Raw genomic sequence first — 20,779 nt, 5'->3', positions numbered from 1 at the left:
ACCAATGCGTGCAGTCACCCACTCTGGCCCACTCCAAGGCATGAAACAATGGCAGTCACACTAAGAGTTTCAATTAATCATCTTTGGACCAGATTTGCATTTCTCAAGGATTTCTTTAGATGTGGTGAATATATGATCGAATTTATATTCAAATCACATTTTGTGTGAAACGTGATCTCTAATGGTCATTGAAATGACAAATTTCACAATGCAAAGAACCCAGTGGTGATAGTACATCTTCTACGCTCTATGAAATTCACATTAAAGATGCTTAAATTAACTGCACCTCAAGACCAGACCTGGAGTCAGGGGAAATGAGCAGACAATATATCTGCAAGTTCCCACTCGGTATATCTTAGCCTGTAAGGGAGGAGACTCAATCACAGGTAAATATTGTATTATTATTGCATTCATTAAATATTCTTAACATTTACCAAAGTCATCTGAGGCCATGTGTTTCTCTGTTTCTGCCCATACGGGTCAGATTTGTGGTGACAGACGGTGGCTTTGTGTGGTTAGGGAGTTGGCGAGTGACCCCAGAAGGAGCACCTGTCCAAGAGCGGACCTACTGCTTTCTATGTTTTGCCTTTGGGGGGGTTTGGCATTAACCCCACTGTCATGTTTCTCTCTCCTCGCTACCCTCTCACCCGAGCCTCAAGACATACATAACCTGCCAGACCCGCTCTGTCATCGCAGGATTAATTAAAATGCTACAGAGCAAAGGAACCGGATTCCTTTGGGATTGTGCCGCGTGTGTGAACGGCACGCACATGTATGAGTGTGTGTGCCCACACACGCAGTCCTGTCTGACATATTGCCAAGTTGTTGTACCTTAGGAGACATATAACAAATGACCTCTGTTGATTGATGGACAGATTTCACCTCAGCAATCCCTTCTCGCATGTGTTGTCCTAAAATACAGCGGGTATGTTTATAATGTGAGACATTACTTATGTCTAAGTGAATTTGCCCCCAAACTATGACCATCTGGCTCATGTTGTTCACTTGCATTTGCATAGTTTCTTTCCTTTTTTTGATCAGATGACAACTATGTATGTCAGAACTTCCAAATTGCCTCCTCTCATTGTTGTGTTTAATTCATGCTTCTCTCGCAAGGCACACAATTCATCTGAAAGGATTCAAATAAATTGAGTTGAAAAGGGGAGGTGGTGCGGGGGGTTACTTATTTATCCCATACCCTGGTGATGTGCTGGCAGAGAGACAATAGAGGTGATGAAACTAAATGAATTCTGTTGTCCTCTGTGCTTTTCTTGCCTATCACAATAATTTGATTAGTGACCTGGTAACTATGAATATATGGGACCTCTTCATTCAAGTCCACTGGGGCTCCTGGGGCAAGAGCCATGTTACAGGGCCCAGCCCCCTTCCATTTGTAACCTTGCCCTCATGTCATGTATGCACAACCGGGCGACTGAGTGATTAATGACCGAGCTCGTGGTACCATTGAAATCTTCTGGTGACTCCAAACAAAAGCCATCACCGTTGTCATTAGCACCAGTCTGGGAACATTTGGCTGTTGGCCCGTATCACGGCCAATATGTTGTAGACAGATGTATGTGTACCGAGTATGTCCGCCTCAAATTAAACATAGTCATATTGGAAAGTAGTTTTTCATTATTTCAGTATTTCTTCTGTTTTCCAGCAAAGCTTAAAGCTGCTTGTTGGCCTCTGTGTCATATACAGTACAGTATCCCTTTATAATAACGTTATTTGCTCGGCGTGCATTTCCTGGCATCTTCTGATTTCATTAGTGCTTCGTTTCCATCAGTGTATGTCTTCTTTGTCAGTTGCGTCTCCAGCTAATAATAATCCAGCATAATTAGAAAATGAAGAATGGCGCTGCCAGCATTCCCAGCAGTGTTTTCTCGCAGTGGAAACTTTCCTTCTTCTGCTTCAGTTTTTTTGTTTAAATGAAATATCTGCAAGGAGATGAATAATTAGTAGCCCTAAAGCTTCAGGTTACATAAAATTTTTATCTGACTCCTGAAGAGCCTTTAATTTGTGAGCTGCTCACCATCTTTAGTTTATTAGTTGGTAAAGGAAACGGTCCCACAAGTGAAAGGAAAGTGCGTATGATTTAGGCAGCGTGATTATTTTTCGCAGATAATGCAGCTGCCAAAACTGAGATCGCGTCCATAATAAATAGGCTCTTTTTTTCCTGTCAGACTTCCACTTTACATATCTGTTTGCCTTCAACAGAAACACTGAAATGTGAATTAATAAGCCCCACTGCTGCCTTCTTCATCTAGTGGATCTTGTTTTCACCGTAGCTATCACCTGTAAAAAGAATATTTGTTAATGACATCTGTGGCTATGGTGTAACCTTTAGCACTTCAACCCGACTGCTGTACGTCGCTTTCTCACAGCTTAGGTGGGATGTCTTTCAAAATTTCCCAAGATATTTTTATTTTACTTTTCAACTTTGCTGCTAATTAAGTCACTGAATCTGCAATTAAGATCCTCCGAAAGTGCGGGCAGAAGTGCTGAAACAGATGTCAGCTGCCTGCTCACTCCACCTGTGTTTTCTTTCTTTCCTTCCTTCTTTTTTCTTTCAGTACTGTAAACATTACCAAACAAACAAGCTTCAGTTGTATGACCATCTTGTGCTCGTATAGCTTTCTACACATTTAAGGTTTTATCGTGCATTTTTAGATTTCCTTACGTGTTCTCGTCTAAGCCACACTCGACAATTTGACAGCTAGCACAGCAGAAGCTGAAAATCCCTTTCAGTCCGTTTACATATGCTAACAGCAACCAGATGTCGCTGAGAAATCAGAGGACGGCTCGACGAAGCAAGTTTGACATAGCCCAGCTTTCTTTGTGTTTGCTGACTCGACAAAACCTAAATCCCCGTTTAGAGTTGATGGGTATCTGAACGTTGGTTACGAGTTATCTTTGCTCACCCAGGCTTTCTGCTTTAAGGCTCCGCCCACACTCACGTGAAATTATTCTCCTGACAGAGTGCTGATGACTCCAGTGAAGAGCCACAGATCACGGAGAACGAATAAAAAGACTATTATGGCAAAAAGAAACATTATTGCTGAAAATGTATATCCATATAACTTTTTTCTGTTCTCTTCTAATGTGACAACTGCATATTAGAGGTGGGAAAGACCTCCACTGTTGTCAGATCATCTCATCAGAGAAAAGCCTCCACTCTGTTCAAGTACAAGTTCACTCATAGATTTGTAATGGCTTTACAGAGGAAAGCGTCTTTTCACTCATGAGCAATCTTTTAGCCGGCCACTGGGAAAGAGTGCATTAACCAACAGAGGAGAGTTTCAGTGTAGCTGTAAAGACACTAACATTAACTGGCTACAGCTGATATACACTGCTCTCTTTGATGCTGGAAAGTAGCACAGTCTATGGAGAGCCTATAAAGGAGAGGGCGTGCTTTTGGTATTAGTCTTAAATAATTATGATTAGAGGTTTAAAAAATAAAAGAAGAAATATATAATTATATATTATAGTATAGTATAATTAAATGTAATTAATAATTGTTATCATTAAACATCAGATGCCAGTGACTGCATTGCTGTCTAAGGCAATTTAAATGTTCAAGAACATAGAAACAATAACTTTTAATAAACTTTTAATAAATTGTTTCCAAAACCAAAGCTATAACTTTTTTAGTGTTAGAAGGGCGGAAAATGTGTCACATGTTCAAAAAAAAAAGTGTCTAATCGCTGCAGCACACGATTATGAGCTGTGTTAAATTGCTATGGAATTATTGTATCTTTTGATTTGATAATTGTGTCGGCATACTAGATGCGACAAAAGGATTACCGAGCATGCCGAGAAAGTCCAAAGTTGGATAAAGTACGCTTGCCAGATGTTAGTTTAAGCTGCGTGAGTGTCACAGTGTCTATAGACACACACACCACCCTGTTAACTCGAGCAGGTTTTAAGCAGTGCAAGCTTGGGATTATAGTGGCTTACATCCTTTGACCTCCCCCTCCCTTCAAGCTGGGTGTATCACTTGATTGAAATAGATTCGGCAGACTTTTTATTTAAGATAAGAATTTCACTTCATTCTTCCTCTCTCTCACCCCTCGCCACCTTTCCCTTTCTCCTCAACTTTTTTTGTGATGGGGGGGGCGTTGGATTTTTAAATTCTTCCAAATAAAAAACTATTCCTCCTTTGTGTTTAGTACAACAGACGGTCCCATTTTTGGCCCCTCCTTCTACCCTCCTCAATAGGGAGGAAATGAGTTGTGGGAGCAGATTCCTCGCACACAGAGATCTCAGTAATCGCGTGGCTGCGTGTCACCAGCGCACCACAGTTACAGCAGCTTTTAATTAATCCCACCACCCTCCCTTGTCCGTTTGTGCCATTCTCCCCCAAACTTTTCACGACTTAACTTTTTTCCTCTGTGTTCGACGGTGTGAGTGTGTGTGTGAGTGTGTGTGTGAGTGTGTGTTTGGGTGTTGCGGTGGGGGGCATTTCTCTAACTTCAGTCTGTCAGCCCACTGCAGCGTTCTGTGCACAACTCGTGTAGTTACAGAATGACAGCGCTGTCACTTTTCCACACTTCTGAAAGTAGAAGATAGCCTGCTAGCTGCATTCATGCTTAAACCCTTCAGTGTCAACTCCACCGATTCTGCCTCTGAAAGTTTGTACACTTTCTGAACCCTAGGAGACCAAGTCCACATGTAAAGTTAATAACCCTTTGTGGTGTTTGGCCTACACGAGGTCAGGGATGTTGGCCCTCCGCTGCGCCGCAGTGAGTCATGCTGTTCTGCTCGAGGACTGTAAAGAAATGATACCTTGAAGTGTCTGTGTTGTCTTCCTGGTCCCCCTATGAATTGTGACAAGTTGTATTTACAATCCTAAAAGGTGCTGACACTGCTGAATTCCCCGCCTCTTGGAGAAATACCAAAACACTGGTACCCTTTAGCAAATTTGTGCGCGCTGGCTGTCATTGAGGTGTGAAGGGGCTGCTGTCTCGGTGAATGCGGGGCAAGCTAGACCTCTCTGGAGAGATGGACTGAGTTCTCGCCTGAAGGTCATCTTAATAGAACAAATTCGGGCACACGTGTGGGAGAACTGAAGCCTGCAAGCATGAGATAGATATGTGTCGGCCTTCTTGTTACATCCATGTTAAATAGATGTGGTGGAGGCAGCGCTGTTTGATGGTCAGCATTGAATGTTTCCTGTCACTGCGGATGAGCTCATTATTTTTGTTCGCTGCCTTTCTTGCGTTCCCCTTCCTGAAAGCCAAAGTGAATAAGACAGCTGCAGACGAACACTGCAGATGCAAACTTGGCCCTGCTATTCAGTATGACTTGGCTGTAGCGAGCATTAGGTTCGTAAAGTGGGCTAAACTTGCATGCGATTAGGCTGTCAACATCTGAAAATAATGAGCTGCAGACAGAGCCACATTGGCATGCAAATACTGTACTGACATTCAAAGCTGGCTTAACATGAATGAGAGACGGGAATGAATCGAAGAGGAACTTTTGCCTCCCACTGCAGAGCTGCAGACCTGCTGGGTGAAATGGACAAGCTGGACTCTCAGAACCTTTCAGAATGAAATAATTATTCCCCTGCATCAGACTTTGTGGACAAATGAGACCGAGGGTCGATTAAGTTCTAAGGGAGACGTGGTGTTGATCTCATAAAGGGCAGCAGGAGATGTATGGCTACTTACAAGATCATTTAAACCACTTAATGGAGGACAGGAATTAATGGCTGCCATAGAGCCGAGTCAATTATATGGATATTTTCATAACATATTGTGTATAATTTATAGTGTAATGGCATCAACACCAATCAGCCCCTCTGCTTTTGTTTTGGTTATAGCCTGTTTTAAATCAGTTTATTGACTTTGTATTTTTGGCCGTACAATAAGTTGCCGTCTTCAAACAGTGATATAAAAGCAGTGTCATTGTCTGCTATTGTGGGGTGGCGCAATCTTGATGGCGGTGCTTCTTGTTAATTTGTATTAATGTCAGATAATTTAGAGTTACGATGGATATATGTGCACGCCTTGTGCTCTCAGGCAAAAAATTGGATTCATTAAGAAGACGGAGGAGCTGGTTAAGTTTTTTGGCCTTGTGGTTTCAGGTCACTGAGTAATGTGAAGAGATGGAGAGGGTCCCGGCCTGAAGGCTGGGGGAAGCTGGTCAGAGACAGAGGGGAGAGGACAACACCCCCGCATAGGACCGCATCACTCACACTGACACATCTCACACCACAGACACTTTTACTGCTGGACCAGATTGTGTGTCTGTGCGCGTGCGTGTGTGTTACTGAGAGCGTCACAGTCACGTGAGAGTCTCGGGGAGAGCCGCGAGGAAGGGTGCTGATGACTTTAGGTTAGCTTTGCCTGCATGTTAGTCTGTTTTAATTACATGTGTGAACAGTGCGCACTGGTTCACATGAGCGCACAAGCAACGCTACAGAAACTACTAAAATATTCATAATAACATATATAGACAAGAGCGTGCTCACACATGCAAGCCTTCACGTGAGCCTCTCGCTTACAAATGCAATCATGAATGAGCGATGAAGATGGCTCGAAAAATTAAAAAAACATACTGAACCCTTTTAAGACTCTGGTCTTGTTTTGTTCATTGGAGAGTGCACAGGAATCCTCAAATGATGGAAAAAAGTTTTACAATTGCTGGGAAAAGGGGAACATTTGAACGATGTAAGAGCTAAATTTGATTTATGCATATGAATCGTACACGTGGATAAAATTTAAAAAGCAAGTCCTTGATATTCCCTTTTTCCATGTTCTTCTAATCCACATACCAAATGAGCAAACATAGCACATGCTAATTTTACACACTGGCACAAGTTCAAATTTATGGGGAGACCCTGAGGCCTTGGTTTGGTTTCAGCATAGCTCGCTATTAGGAAACCATTAAATTATGGATCTGTATGATGTGCAAAGTGTATCGAACAGGAAGCAAGGGACGGGGTACCACAAGCACCCCTTTTTATTTTTCGCAAGTTTTACTTTTTCGGTGGTTTACATGCAAAAGGGTTTTTAGTCTTGGGCTGAATATTAATTTTTTATCATTTCATTACATTCAGGTTTCTGTTGGTTTATGTTGCCTGTGTTCAATCAATTACTCCCATTTTGTAGTTAATTAAGGTGCCCCAGCCTAGCATGCCTTATCAAGATGATAAAGCATCTCAGAAAAAAACCTTTTTTTAAGCCATTAGATAAAGATCTGATCTATTTCCTTAGTATATTTTTCCATAATTTCTAGGATCCCTGCTAAAAACGTCCTGTAATCAGTTCCAGAGTGTCTTTCCTGAGCAGGATGTCTGTGGACAGGTTGCCTGTCGCACTTCCTCGTGATTGGCTGTGTTTTGCGGACACTGACACATATTGGATTTTTCATCTCTCGAGATCTTTGAACTGCGCCTGACCTGACCTCACTGACCTCTAATCAGTCATAAGGTTACACGGCCTGTACTTTTTTTTGATCCTAATAATGGCGACGATGGAGAAAAAACAGCTACAGGCAACGGTGAGGTCATCCAGGGGTGGTTTGATGGGAGCATCTATAGGAATGCAAATGTGACCGGCTGCCTGACCAGTACATTACAATAGGAATAACAGCAGCCTAGGGCAGACAGTGCAGCTGCCCCCATTAGTTTTAATCGCTGGGTTACATAAAAGACAAACATAATTAAGCTTTGGGTGTGTCACACAGGAGACAAATGTATGGGGCACCTTGTGTTGTTTAGCAGAGAGTTCTCTGACCTCAGCGAGCACTTCAGTGTGATTAAGGAATTGTTTAAAGGCAGAGATCAGTCAGGGGTCATGAGTGATAAGTGAGGTCACACGGGGTTGTCAGCAGTCTGGTTCATCAATTTTGTCTCATACTTGGATCAGCCGAAATGCACAAAGCAGCTCTGTTATGTATTATTTGCAGTGAAAGCCACAACAATAGCCTGAAACCCCCCCAATCCCCCTTTTAGATAAACTGTAATTTATCACATAGCTGCGTGAATTTGTGAGAGTGGCCTGCAGCTTCAAAGCGATCATCTCACTTCAGTCACTACAAACTAATTTAATTTATTTAATCCAAGAGCTAAGATTGCTGCATCAGTTAAGGATTTGCACTGCGATGCACTGCGCTCATAGTCTTAGCGGCTCAAAAATAACACCTGAAGTGTTTGGAGAGGTTCTTGCAAGTGCTCCACATTTGGACACTCTGCTCAAGCACGAGTGATTTTCCATTTCTCAAAAAGTTTTTGAGCCACCCGGGTTATCAGTGAGAAGCTGATGGCTGTGAAGCTAGTCGAGATCCCTGCTTAAATATTTTGAGTCGTGCTCGATAAGAGAAATAAGAAAACGTATTCTTGGTTGCTTTAAAGGCAGATGGAGGCGCATTATTTTTAATGTTTTAGCTGTCTTACCCTCAAATTCCTAATTCAAATGTGACAAAACTGCGACTGATCAAAGAACAAAAAAAACTATTGACGACAGACGCATGACAGCTGTGACTATTCAGTGTACTAAAATTGAACCGTGTGTTTATTTTAATTTGCAGTTAATGTCATATTTTTAGCATACGGGGCAGGCTTACCGTATACTTAAGGTTTAGATCACTTCTGCAGCTTTTAGTGGCTTCCTTAGCTGTAATTAAAGCTTTCACAGTGTTAAGAGCTTGTGGGTGTGTACATTTTTTTATTTGAACTGAATACTTTAAAACTAGTATAATCTAGATAATATGTTGTATTTTAATAGTGGGCTTACGTGTGATTTTATTGCTTTTGCATGCATAGTTTTTCATGGGAGGAGCTGCAGCTATATCATTAATTGTGCTGAGCACCGAGCTGTGTATATATATTTCTGCTGTGTCCTCTGCAGAAACAGGTCTGCTTGTACCACCGTCCATATGGTGGCTTGTTATTAGTTTTCAGTTGCCCTGGTGCCAGGGAGGTTCATCTAACCCTAGAGTCCAGCGTCTGCATAGCCCAATTTCTACTCCACTGCGATATTTCTCTTTCTGGCCAATCGAATAAGTCACACATGACTTAACTGCACGAAAGAACAACAGCAGCCTCAAGCAGATGTTGCTCTGTACACTGCCCGTGGAGTGGAAAAGTGATTTCAAGAATACTATCCGAGTTTCTGTTTAAGGGCTCAGCATGTCTCTGAAGGGGAGATGCGGCTGTGAGCGAGAGCCTCAGAGTAGTGATCTTGATGAAGGATAAAAAATACAGCATGTTTTTCATCCATAAAGCATTTTTCAGATTTTGTGCCTACTCTGTAATTTGAGACATAAATCAATAAAACAGGTCCCGTGTAGCCTTCTTTGTTACCTAACTGCACTTAGATTGAGCTCTCTTGAGTGCAAAAAATAAACCAGAAATTTCATCAACGCCTTGTGCGATGGTAATAATTAAACAGAATAAAAGAAATATTATTCTTAAATGGTGTTTGTTGTACTTAAGAAGTAGGTAAGGAGGAGCAATGATATTTTTTTCACTTTTATTCTGTAATATGACCAATATTTTTCATATTCAAGTGTGTATGAAAAAAAGTCACTGGTTTCTTAAAAAGCTAAATACAATAAGCATTGGATCAAGGCACATACAAGACTGGCCAAAGGGCATACAATGCACTTTGGTTTTCAATTGTAAATAACAGTTGACTTCAAATTGTGGCAACATAAGTGTGTTCATTTGAAAGAAAAAAATACTACAAAATAATACTCATAACAAGAAAGAGCTGCTGACACGGTGTAATTCTAATAAAAGCCAGCATGTTTTGTGTTTTTGGCCTGGTGACTACAATGACGTATGGTACACGGTACTGAAGAATGCCGCCATTGTCATTTAGCCATTGTTGGCTTGTACAAATAGAGATAGTGGGGGTCCTCTGTGTCAGCCTGTCCTGTCTACTTGTTTCGAGGAGCAGAGGGCTCCTTTAGGTCAGTGTGCTTTATCTGCCCTGTGCTGTGGCCTACAATCCTATCAGAGACATTTTAACCCTGCTTGGGTTGCTTTGCTGTATTTCTTCTTCCTGCAAACAGAACAAAATAACACACCGAACAAAGAGAAAAAAAAAAGCATGACACCTCATCTTTAGTTTCCGTACTCCACAACTGGTGAATACTGGAGTAAGATTCTTGGTCCATAATAAATGGAGACAGCTACTGACTGCTCATTGTTTTAGATGGCAACATGCCTGCTTTGTATATTAGTTGATCAGCTGTGCCTTAGTTTACGTCATGTCATTTTTTTGCCTTTTTGTTTTTCTGACAGCCACAAAGTTAAAAGAATGACCTGTGCTTATACTACAAGGTTTTCTAAAGTCTGATTGTTCAACACAGCAATGAAAACCCACTTTCACAGTTGACAAGTCATCATATCTTAGTAGAACACAGAGTTTCTTTTGTTGGTCGATAACCTTAAGCAAAGGAAATACAGTACAAATTACTACAAATCCCTAAAATATAGAATTGCAGTTGGTTACCATACCCACTGATGGTTCAGTGATGGCCCGCAACTGGAACGTTCTCCATCTCCATAAAATGTCCTTAAATATAAATTATATGGCAAATGTACAGAACATTGCTTCCTTAGTCTTATAGATCCAGTGTTTTGTAAAAGTCTTGCCACTCTGTTTGAGTCAAGCACACCTCATGAATGTCCGTATGCAATATCATGAATGGGAATGGTCTGAATCTGGTATTCCACTGTCTCTGTAGCTCCTGTTGTTAATACTGTTGTCATTATGTGGACTTTTGTATAAACTCAGGCCATTAGGTGGGAAAATTGTGTGTATCACAAATTCCTCCTTGGACACAGGCAGGTGATTTATAGGTATCATCTGAAAAGAAGTTTCTCGTATTTCTAGGATGGAGTTGTCCTTTTTAGTGCCAGCCTCAGCATAGTCATCCTTTCTCCGACGGCCTTTGTTATAGGTGCAGTTCCTGGAAAAAAGTGAACCATTCCTATGGACGTACCAACACACCAGCGCCAACATGATTATTGCCAAAAGAGCCACAGCCCCTCCAATGATAGCAGCCAAAGGCAGACTGGAATTTTTGTAAGGCTCCTTCTCCTGTTCTCTGTTTAAAGTTGTAGTCGGGTGGTATGACTTGTGAGAGCCAGTCTCTGTCTCGATGCAAACGGGGGTCTCATCAGACAGGTAACTGTTGCTGGTCTCCATGGGAACCATGCATATTCTATAGGAAGACTCTGGCTCCAGCGCCGTGAGCAGATACTCTGTTCTCTCCCCCTGCACGATGGTTTCAGTAATAGAGCCAAAGGCAGGGCTGTGCCCCAGCTTTAGCCAGCTGAGCCGCAGGGCAGTCATGGGTTGCGACACCCTCCATGATATGTGTATGGTATCTGCACCACTTGACTTCACACTGATGGTGATGATCTTTCTGCCTGAAGAGGTGGTAGTGCTGTGGTAATTTTTACTGATGTCAGGCCCTTTTATTATAGGCCTCCTAGTCACAAACACGGGCCACTGGGGCTGTGATGGGCGTAGAGTGTTGGAGACTGTGCTCGTCTCGTATGTGGAGAAGAGCTCTGAATCTGTGCAGTCAAACATATCTGTAGTTAGGTCTTTAATTGCCATCCCTTTGACCTTATCAGGACCCTGGCACATGAAACCCCGTACGTTCACCTTAGATGGCAATGACCGCAACCAGTCACGCACCCATTTCATCTTGCAGGTGCATTGCCAGGGGTTGTTGCGCAGCAGGAGCTGTGTGAGATTGTCCAGATCTTCAAATACGCCCTGTGGGAGGCTGCTCAGGTTGTTAAGAGAAAGGTCCAGGCGATACAGCTGTCTAAGGAAGGCAAAAGCCCCAGGTGGAACCCGATTAATATGATTTTCTTGTAGCTGCAGCTTCTCCAAACAGGTGCCTGGCAGATTGGCTGGCGGCATAGTGAGGGAATTCCTCACCAGCGAAAGCTCAGTCAAGTTGATCAGGTTGATGAAAGCCATCTCACCAATCCCACGGTTGTTGAGCAGGTTACCATCCAGGATTAGTCGCTTCAGGTTGATGAGATCTTGCAGCGATTGCTCTGAGATGGTGGAGATGCGGTTGTCGTCAAAGCGTAGCTCCTCAATGCTCATAGGCAGGCCTGAAGGGATGGTGCTAAGGTGGTTTCTGGAAAGAAAAAGCAGCCGGAGATGATTACTGTCCCTGAAGGCCCCCTCCTCTATGCTGACTGCTGATACAGAGTTATCATCCAGGTGCAGTTCTTCGATGTAGGGAATTTGAGCTAAAGAGGCATGGGTAATCATCCGAATGTTGTTCTCCTGAAGGTGGAGCTCTTTTAGCCCAAGGGGAAGGTTAGTAGGAAACTCATCCAGATTATTGCCGTACAGGTAGATCTTCTCCACCTTTATGAGCCTTCGAAGCTCTGAGGGAATGCCCGAACTCTTAATGCGATTGTTTTGCAGAAACAGCACTGTAGCGTCCTGGGGTATACCAGTAGGGATGGAAGTCAGGCCACGGTCATTACAGTAGATAAAGGTCCCATCGCAGCGGCAACTTGAGGGACATGAGGCAGAGGTCACCAAGGGGTTAGCAAGACCCAGCAGCAGCCCGATCCTGATGAGGAAGAGGACGAAGGACTTGCACTGACGCACCATCTTGAGGGTGTGTTGCCTGGCAGTCTAATCACTCAAGAGCCCCTGGGGAGAATACACAAGTGTACATTTAATGCACAATGCCTTGAAAGCGCAGCCAAATTCCTGTTTTCAGAATTGCTGGGTGTTTGAAAAGCTGCCTGCAGCACTGGCTCAATTAAATATGTGCTGAAAGAATCATTTGAATCCCTAATTTTTAATTTATATGATTTGTTTATCAGGATTATCACACAGTGAAAATGTATCTTTTGTTTCACAATATACTCATTACATAAATATTCTAATCTTTGTGTAACTTTACATCTTTACCTACCCTGCATTCCAAATAGTTAAATGATGCTTTGTCTTAAATAAAAAATGTTGCACCTTTGCACCTCTGTGAATTAAAACTGAGTGCATCGACTTTTCCCCCACGACTTCTGAAATGTAATGCATTCCCAAGCTTTACACATTTCTCAATCTGAAGCCTCTCTCTCATTGCCACAGATCACAGGGGTGAAAAAAGTCAGGCTGTCTCAATGAACTGTCGTGAACCTGGCATACCTTAAATGCTGACAGATTAATACCAATGTCCTTAGTCTCTTGAATAAGGCTTGATTGTAAATGTTTAACATATTAAAAGTTTAGATTTAAGAAGTTATTTTTCAAATAAGGTTTTCTAAAGTCACAAGAATTTTGCACAGCAGTGTGTTAATGATTTTTGCTGTAAGTGTGTATGGCATGTTAAAAATGCTAAAAAAAAAAAGACAGCGACTGTTACATTATTATAGTAAATATATATATTATATTTAAGGGTTGTGGACTTCAGACAGACAGCCTTGACATCAACAAAATGGCAAAAGCAGAAAGCATCTGTCTCTTTTTTCGTCAGCTATGTGTACGTTGCCCTTTACTTTAGGTACTACTGAATTATTTCTTTCATTATGCATTCCTGCCATGACCTCTCTTCCTGTACGTCTAATTAGAAAATGCTGATCTGGTGAGTGAAGTGGAAAGAAGCAAAGCCTTCTGTATTTGTCATACCTGATTTATACGATGTGGTAAATCCTTTCCAGCCACCTAAAAATCCAATCAAGATTTCCTCTTGAATTTGCTCTTATCCTTTCTCAAAGGAAAAAGTTTGCCCAAGGGGTTTCTTGTGATATCCTGACCTGGTCAGTGTTTGCTGAGCCGATCCTTGTTTGGACGATGACCTCCTCTGTGTGGTCAGAGGCTCATGCCTTCAATGAATTTACCATGGCAGATAAGCCTGTACAAAAAGCATCCCCTGCCACTGACAAAGCATGTACTCTCAGGTAATATTGAAAATCCTAACGATTGCTGCAGCTGTCAAGCTTAACAGCCATAACCGCAAATTAGATTTTTGGGGTGTTGTATTGTTATCCGTTTGTTGTACGTGGCGGACTTTTGCAAAGGCTCCTGTCTGCAATCATGGCCGGCAGGCATGATGAGTTCACACAAAGCTGGTCTGAGCCATGCCAATCCCCTCTGCCACAGGCTCAATCCAGGCCTGTTCACTTGTGTACTCCAAGTCTTCAGGTAACCCAGAATCCTCTGCTCCCTTGTTGAGCCTGTATACACATTAATCCAGGGCTCTGGTCCTTTTTCCTGAAGCAGATAACCAGTGTTCTCCTCTCCACTAAGGAGAGAAAAAAGGCAAGTTGCTTATCCTTCTGGGCACAGCCTCTCTCACGTATCTGCAGCTTGAGTCATGCTGTGCACTCCTCACACCTGGGATGATGCTCTGAAAAATAACCAAAGAGCAATGCATTCAGTTTTTAAATGATCAGGTTTCATTGACTTCACCTTGTAAAATTGCAAAAAAATTTAATTGCATTTAGAGATGTTTGATCATGGCTTCTGCCCGGCCTTATATTGTGACTTTGTATTTAGAAGAACCCTCTAATGCAATACTAAAAATACGCCTGTTGACCTTTTACAGTGAGCCACTCCAACAGACCACATTTCTTTTCTATCCCGCTACAAGAACGTCCGTGGATAAAAAGCCAGCACTGATTCAAACCCCACAGCTCAACAATGGCTACGGGTGGAGCTCCTTCCTTACTTCAGTACGTGTTTTAAAAAATAGAGCAGATCCTGTGATTTAAAAAAAACTAAACTAAAAAAAAACGGTTTAGAAAGTCCAGATATTAGAGGTGGAAGAAGAAACGATCCAGTCGGCGCCTGCTGAATTACTCACATTGTTAAAAAGCTTTCATGACAAATGAAGGCTGTTCGAATTTCCTAAGAAGAGGATGTCTGGTGCGTCCATCCCTGTCAATCCCAGCACCTCTCTGTGACCTCTTACCTCCACCCCATCCTCTCTTTACATTCTGTGAACGCTCCTTCTGTTCGTAAAAATAGAATTTCCTTTGCCAAGGAAAATGTTATGGCTCCCTTTTACAACACAATAGCTTTGTGTCCTAAGCATCCATGTGACCTGTTTGCTGCCTCTATGCTGTAAAACATGTAAAGGTAAATTAGGAACAAGAGGCCCAGCCATTTAACAGTTGTAACCCATGACAAGGAGAAGATTAGGGAATTGAGAGGCTTGTAACTCGATTACAACTCCTGAGATGCTGTCTCATAATAACGCCCCCCTTCCTTCTGTTCCATCTAAACACGGGTGCTCGGTCCAGTATTACATTAGTAGTAGATTAGAGTCTGGGGAAGAGAAAAAAAAGCACCAGATGTGACCTCTACTAACTTGTAGACTAAAGGAGTCTGATGAGGGGAAAAAAAAGATTACATTTAGTAATGGAGTTTTTTAGAAAATGGTGGGATGATAGAGGAATATGTGCTGTCTGTCTGGTGGAATGAACTTTATGTGCAGCACTTAGTCAGGCTATTTCAATTTTAAATAGCCTCTTTCACCTAAAAGTTCTTCTTTCCCTAAATGTGTGCCGTCTTGATTTGAATACTGGAAATGTTGGCATTAGGTAAAAGAAAAAACGTGCCTCTACGTTTCTGCCGAAGGAAGAGCTGTACTCCAAAATAATAGACTTTTGGGGTTTGAGAAAGGGTGATTGTCACAAAAATGATATGGCACAGCATTTCCTTTCTTTAGCCAGAAAAACCCTAGCATAATAGAATGTAGCTCAGTGTCCAGTATAGGAGATGATGAGATGTGGGTATTCATTAAGAACATGTGGTAGAATAATCTGTCGGCCTCGGTGTGCTCTGTTATATCGTGTGTGTGATTTATCAGAAGTGTGCTTTGAACATAGCACATCATGCTTATTTTACAAGAAAAACAGTCAGGCCTAGACGCTTGATGGTCTCCCCCACCACCCCCACCCAACCCCAATTTTTTTTCCATGCTCTTCGGATTTCAGGAGAGTGGCCCCCTCTCCATTGTTTGCTACAAGGCAAGCATGTGGACCGTGTAGCCTCACAGGGGGGGGGGGGGGGGGGGGGGTCTAAGGTTTTTGGAACTTTTATTCAGACAATTTACGAAATGCCTTAACTTAAAACAGTGCATTATGCAAACCTCCTCTGTTCCCATTTACAAATGCACGCCCAGCCAAATGTATGCAGTTGCGCGCACGCAGTGCTTTGTTTCCCGTGCACACAATCATTCTGAGAGCAATAAACGGTGGGTTCAACGTTTTTAGTGATGGATGTCTTTCTCCATCGTTCTAATAAGCTCCGCTGGCAGGACAAGGGATTTCTCCAGCAGTCAGAGTGGATTCTGCTTCATTTAATCCGAACTGGCAAAGTTAAATTGAGCATCCTAGTAAAATTGCGTGTTGGTGTACAGCAAGTTACCTTTCAGTGAAGAGCGTGGGAGGCTCGCACAAAGCTGGACACCGATAGCCATTGTGAGCTGAACACGCATAAATGCACATTAAGCTGCAATAACAGAGCCCAAGACTCTGTGCCCTGTAGGCATACACTGCACAAGAAAGGCTTTGGTAGAAAAAAATTCATATAGGAACAATTTCATGCCTGTCAAAAGTATTGCAGATTATAATGACTTTTAGTTCAGTAAAATACAGAATAATATTACATGGGCTGCATTGGTGGGGGTGAAGCTCAAGAAGTAGTAATGGCTGGCTGCTAAATTATTCATAAGCCCTGAAATTAATTTTGAAACCACGGTAGAGCCTTCCATTGGGAAATCATTGTTGTTTGTATCTGCTGTTGATCTTTCATTCTAATTCATAATTTAGAATTATGATAGATTGCACAGTACAGTCATTGTGGGCTATGTTTTGCTCAGATTCGCTCTCTAAGCTGTGTGCCTGCAACATCAGCTGGCACAGCGATAGCACTTAAGGAAACAGTCAAGGTGGACAAAGATTGTTTGGGGCTGTATCAAAATAAACAGACCCCTTTAAGCTGATTTTAAAGCAAAATGAATAGTTTTCCCTGCTTTTAACAGAGGTGAGATTTTGTCAGTGGGAACGCTTGCATGTAGCATTGATTAACAATTTAGGAGATTGTATGTCAAGACACCTGGCAGCGGCCTACTGTGTGCCGCTGAGACACAACAGAACATTCATGGTCACATCTGAATGCACAGGGACACAGAACACGTTTCAGCCAAATAGAAAATGGGTAGAAATCTCTTAGTTTAACGGATTTGGTATGTGGCCTCCTGGTGTTGTCTTTAGATGGGCTGAACAGATGATACTTTTGCTGGACCATTAAGAGCATATATAGGCCCGGGACAGACGGGGGTCCCTCTTTTGTAATAGCCTGAAAGGAAAGATCTGTAGCAGCGGCAATTGTTTTTCTCCACATGGGGGTGGTAGGCACTGCAAGATAAAAATGTGTGCGAATCTGTGTGTGTGTGTCTGTATGCGACAAGCAAACGCAGAATATTCATGTTAAGCTCCAGGAGCCTATCTCGGCACAGGCCAGACAACCACCCAAAATAGGGGGGATTTGTTCAGCCTCCCTACTGGCCCTACTACAGCTTGTTCTGAGTCATATGGCTAAGTTTCCCCCCCCCCCCCCTGCAGCATTTAGGCCTTGAAGCCCTGTTTACGCTTTTACTTTCAGTAACCAGTATGAAATGATAAAAGATGCTGCTGAGTGGATAGATAAATTATGAAAAGAAGTGGATTAGGCCTCCTCAGAGCACGGTGGTGAATCAGAAATATGCCTTGGTGGTAATGAAAGACACCCCCCTCCCCCTTTCCCCACCCCCAAACCAATTTCACTTTTTTTTAATGCTTTGATTTTTTTCAATCATGGTGACCTGGTTAGTTGTCGAATTCCCTCTCACAACAACTGACTGGGGACTTTTGCCTCGGGCAGCTATCAGTGAAGACAATTGGCTCTGTTCTCACAAGTCTGCCACGTTTTAAAAGGCTATTTATTTTTACTGTCTGTCAAACACACCGAAAAACAATGAGCTACTATTTGCATTGCATGACAAGTCGGGTCAAGTTTGGATCCACTGCCGGTGATGTGCGGAAATTAGGCTCCAGCCTACACACACATACACACACATACACGTATACAGATATGTTGTTCAAAGCCTGGATGAACTTATCGTCTCACGAAGATAAAAAGCTGTGTTAAATTGGATTAACCACTGTCCTTGTCCTGGTGCTGCTGCTAAGAAGGCGTCCACTTTTATTGTATTGCTGGGATGGTGATCAGTTTGCACGCACAGAGACGAACACGGCGTTTCGTTAACGTGACAGACTGATCGAGTGAAGCTATCGTTGACTGTAAAGGCGCTTTTATTTCTTGATGCTTTAATAACACGGCTGTCACGGAGTCGCAGAGAGCTGCAGCTGCAACGAAATGCCACACGTTTCTTTTAAATACTCGTTAATGTAACATAATGTGCTTTGAGTGAGCTGCTGATTATAAGCGAATTGATGAAACTTAAGTGGATTTAACTTTGTGCATTTAAAGGGCTTCTACTTTTTTTTTTGACTACGCCCGTGCAGCAGGGAAAAGCTCTCACTGCCTATGATTATTATTGTTATTATTTTAGTAGCAGAGGAGGGTGGCGATGGGGCGTCTAAACCTGGGGTTGAGTTTACAGTTGCACAGCAGCCTAAAAATTTCACTCCCTAGTAGGTTGCATCAATAGTAGCGGGTCCGATCCAAGTCGTCTAGACTGTGATTGTGCAGACGCTTTCAGTGGAGTTGTTTTTTTTCTTGGGTTTTTTTTCAGCTGCCTCTCCGTGTCTAAATCCGCGGGATCTGCGCTGCAATTCCAGCAGCACGCCGGGGTGTCTTCTCGCGCTGCGACACTGAGGCAGAAACAGACAGGAGAAGCAGACCGGGTGTTTGCTCTCAGAGACACACGCTGGAAAAAATAGAGGGACGCAGTACCCGATAGCAGCAAGTTGTTGGCACCAAGAGGGGGGGTTGAGACGAAGAGAAGAATGATTTCTGTCTGATTTCTATCTGCCAACCTGGGAAGAGTGTGTACGCTCAGTGTGTGCGTGCGCGCGCGTATGAGTGCCTAATTTGGATATTTTAGAAGAAAAGAAAGTGCACTTGAGATTTTTTTTTTAATAAAGATCGCCCTGAGACAATCACCTCTAAGAAACGCAGTATCTCTCGCCTGAGCCGAGTGTTAGAAATAAGGAGGGAAAGAGGGCAACTAATTAGATACAAGCAACTCCTGAGGATTCCGCATTACTTTCAATTCCTTCTGCCAGAAAGAAGATCCAAAAAAGATGAAAAGGATGCATTCCCAACAGGACTGTACCATCAAAAAATAAAAACCCAAAACAAAAAAAAAGCAACTCCGCACTTACCTCAACTTAATCAACCAAAAATGGAAAGTAACAGGTATCCTCTTATATTTAGCTTCACAGCGTGAAAAATAATAATCCAATCCACGCTTAAATTCAGATCCCGAAAAATACAAATAAAAAAATATATAATTAAAAAAAAAAGTCCACACTGCCTCACAAGGCTAGAGCTATTCGGAGTTTATCAGAAGCGCCACTGCTATGTTTACTGGTGACCCCATCACACGCATACACAATCTGCTGGCTGTGCGAGGACATAGGTGCACGGATAGATCTCAATACAAATGTGGAGTTGTGTTTGCCTCTAGCTTTGCTTCAATAGAGCACTGATGTCATATGGAGGCGGGGTCTCTCTCTCCCTCTCTCCCTCCCTCTCTCTCTCTCTTTTGGAGATGCACGATGCAGTGTTGTTTGGATACACTAGAGGGAGTGGAGGAAAGGGGAAAGCCACTCACATCCTTGTTAGATGTGTGCACTTAAGATGAGCGAGTAGTCACTGGTTGGAAAGCGATGCTGGCTGGCATCAAAAGACAAAGAGGTGGGGAAAAAACTGGAGATGTACAGTATGTGTGTGCATGCTGGTGGAAATGAGATACGCCCTAAGCACTTTGCCGGCAGTGGTTTGCTTAAGGAAGAGATATCGGCAGCTGTTATTATCATTGGGTGTTCGTTTCAGATGTGCCAGGATAGTTGATGATCAGTGTGGGTCGGATGTCAGATGTCATCATTTTTCAGTTTCTTTTTCTTCTTTTCTAAAGTAAAGAAATCCAGCATTTCAAATGCATGAACTGCTTCATGCAACAAGAGTAGGATTATATCTTTAAAAAAAAAAAAGTTGACAGGTAATGAATATTGGATGATGTTGTCGCAGTGAGCCAGAATAATTCATCACAAGAATTTAGGGCCGTGTTGCTAATTCCTAATATGTGGTTGACTCTGTTTGTGTGGCTAAGCACTAATAGAGGATCTGTAAGAGTGTGTCTGTGTGTTTATACATGAATGAGGTGTCGGTTGCTCAGAGATACCTGAACTGTTTCTTGCCGCTCGTGCCTTCTCTTTAACCCTGTTCGGTTTCATAGTTAAACGAGGCCAAACAGTTGGTTTGCTTCCTTCTGGGCCCCGAGCATCAGTGACTCATCCTGTTAGTCAAAGGACTGTACAGAAGAGTTGACCCAACCAACACTCTGTCCTGCCCTGCGTCATCTCCAGTGTTTCCCCCTCTGGCGAACTGACATGGCAGACACCACAGCCAGGCGCATTGAGCTGCAGTGGAGCAGCTCTGTTCATCTGCCGCTGAATATCAGCTTCCTGTCAGTGGCATTGGGTCAATAATCAGATCTGCGTGATGTATGCAGCTGTCAGTGCAATGTGGAGACTCCTCTCTTGCGTGTCATTCACTCTTGCCAATACCACTTTTTGTTAATTACCTCAAGCCTATTATACTAT

The 20,779-nt window shown here is 42.7% G+C and overlaps 2 protein-coding genes across 2 annotated transcripts in view; one reads left to right on the top strand and one right to left on the bottom strand.

Annotated features, from left to right (window-relative positions):
* The window catches only part of macrod2 (mono-ADP ribosylhydrolase 2), a 402,096-nt gene that overhangs the window by 61,794 nt on the left and 319,523 nt on the right, over window positions 1–20,779 (top strand). The window lies entirely within an intron of this gene.
* On the bottom strand, window positions 9,463–19,624 carry flrt3 (fibronectin leucine rich transmembrane 3). The gene is made up of 3 exons (XM_040034339.1): window positions 19,337–19,624; window positions 13,629–14,349; window positions 9,463–12,650 (listed from the first exon to the last, which is right to left on the bottom strand). Exon 3 carries the CDS (start codon window positions 12,606–12,608, stop codon window positions 10,656–10,658), a length of 1,953 nt encoding a protein of 650 aa, XP_039890273.1. The 5' UTR covers window positions 12,609–12,650; window positions 13,629–14,349; window positions 19,337–19,624; the 3' UTR covers window positions 9,463–10,655.

Source organism: Simochromis diagramma, unplaced genomic scaffold, assembly GCF_900408965.1.
Source record: "Simochromis diagramma unplaced genomic scaffold, fSimDia1.1 OVJJ01000481.1, whole genome shotgun sequence".
NCBI lineage: Eukaryota > Metazoa > Chordata > Actinopteri > Cichliformes > Cichlidae > Simochromis > Simochromis diagramma.
Note: the sequence above shows the minus strand (reverse complement) of the source record. Positions and strands in the feature narration are given on the sequence as shown.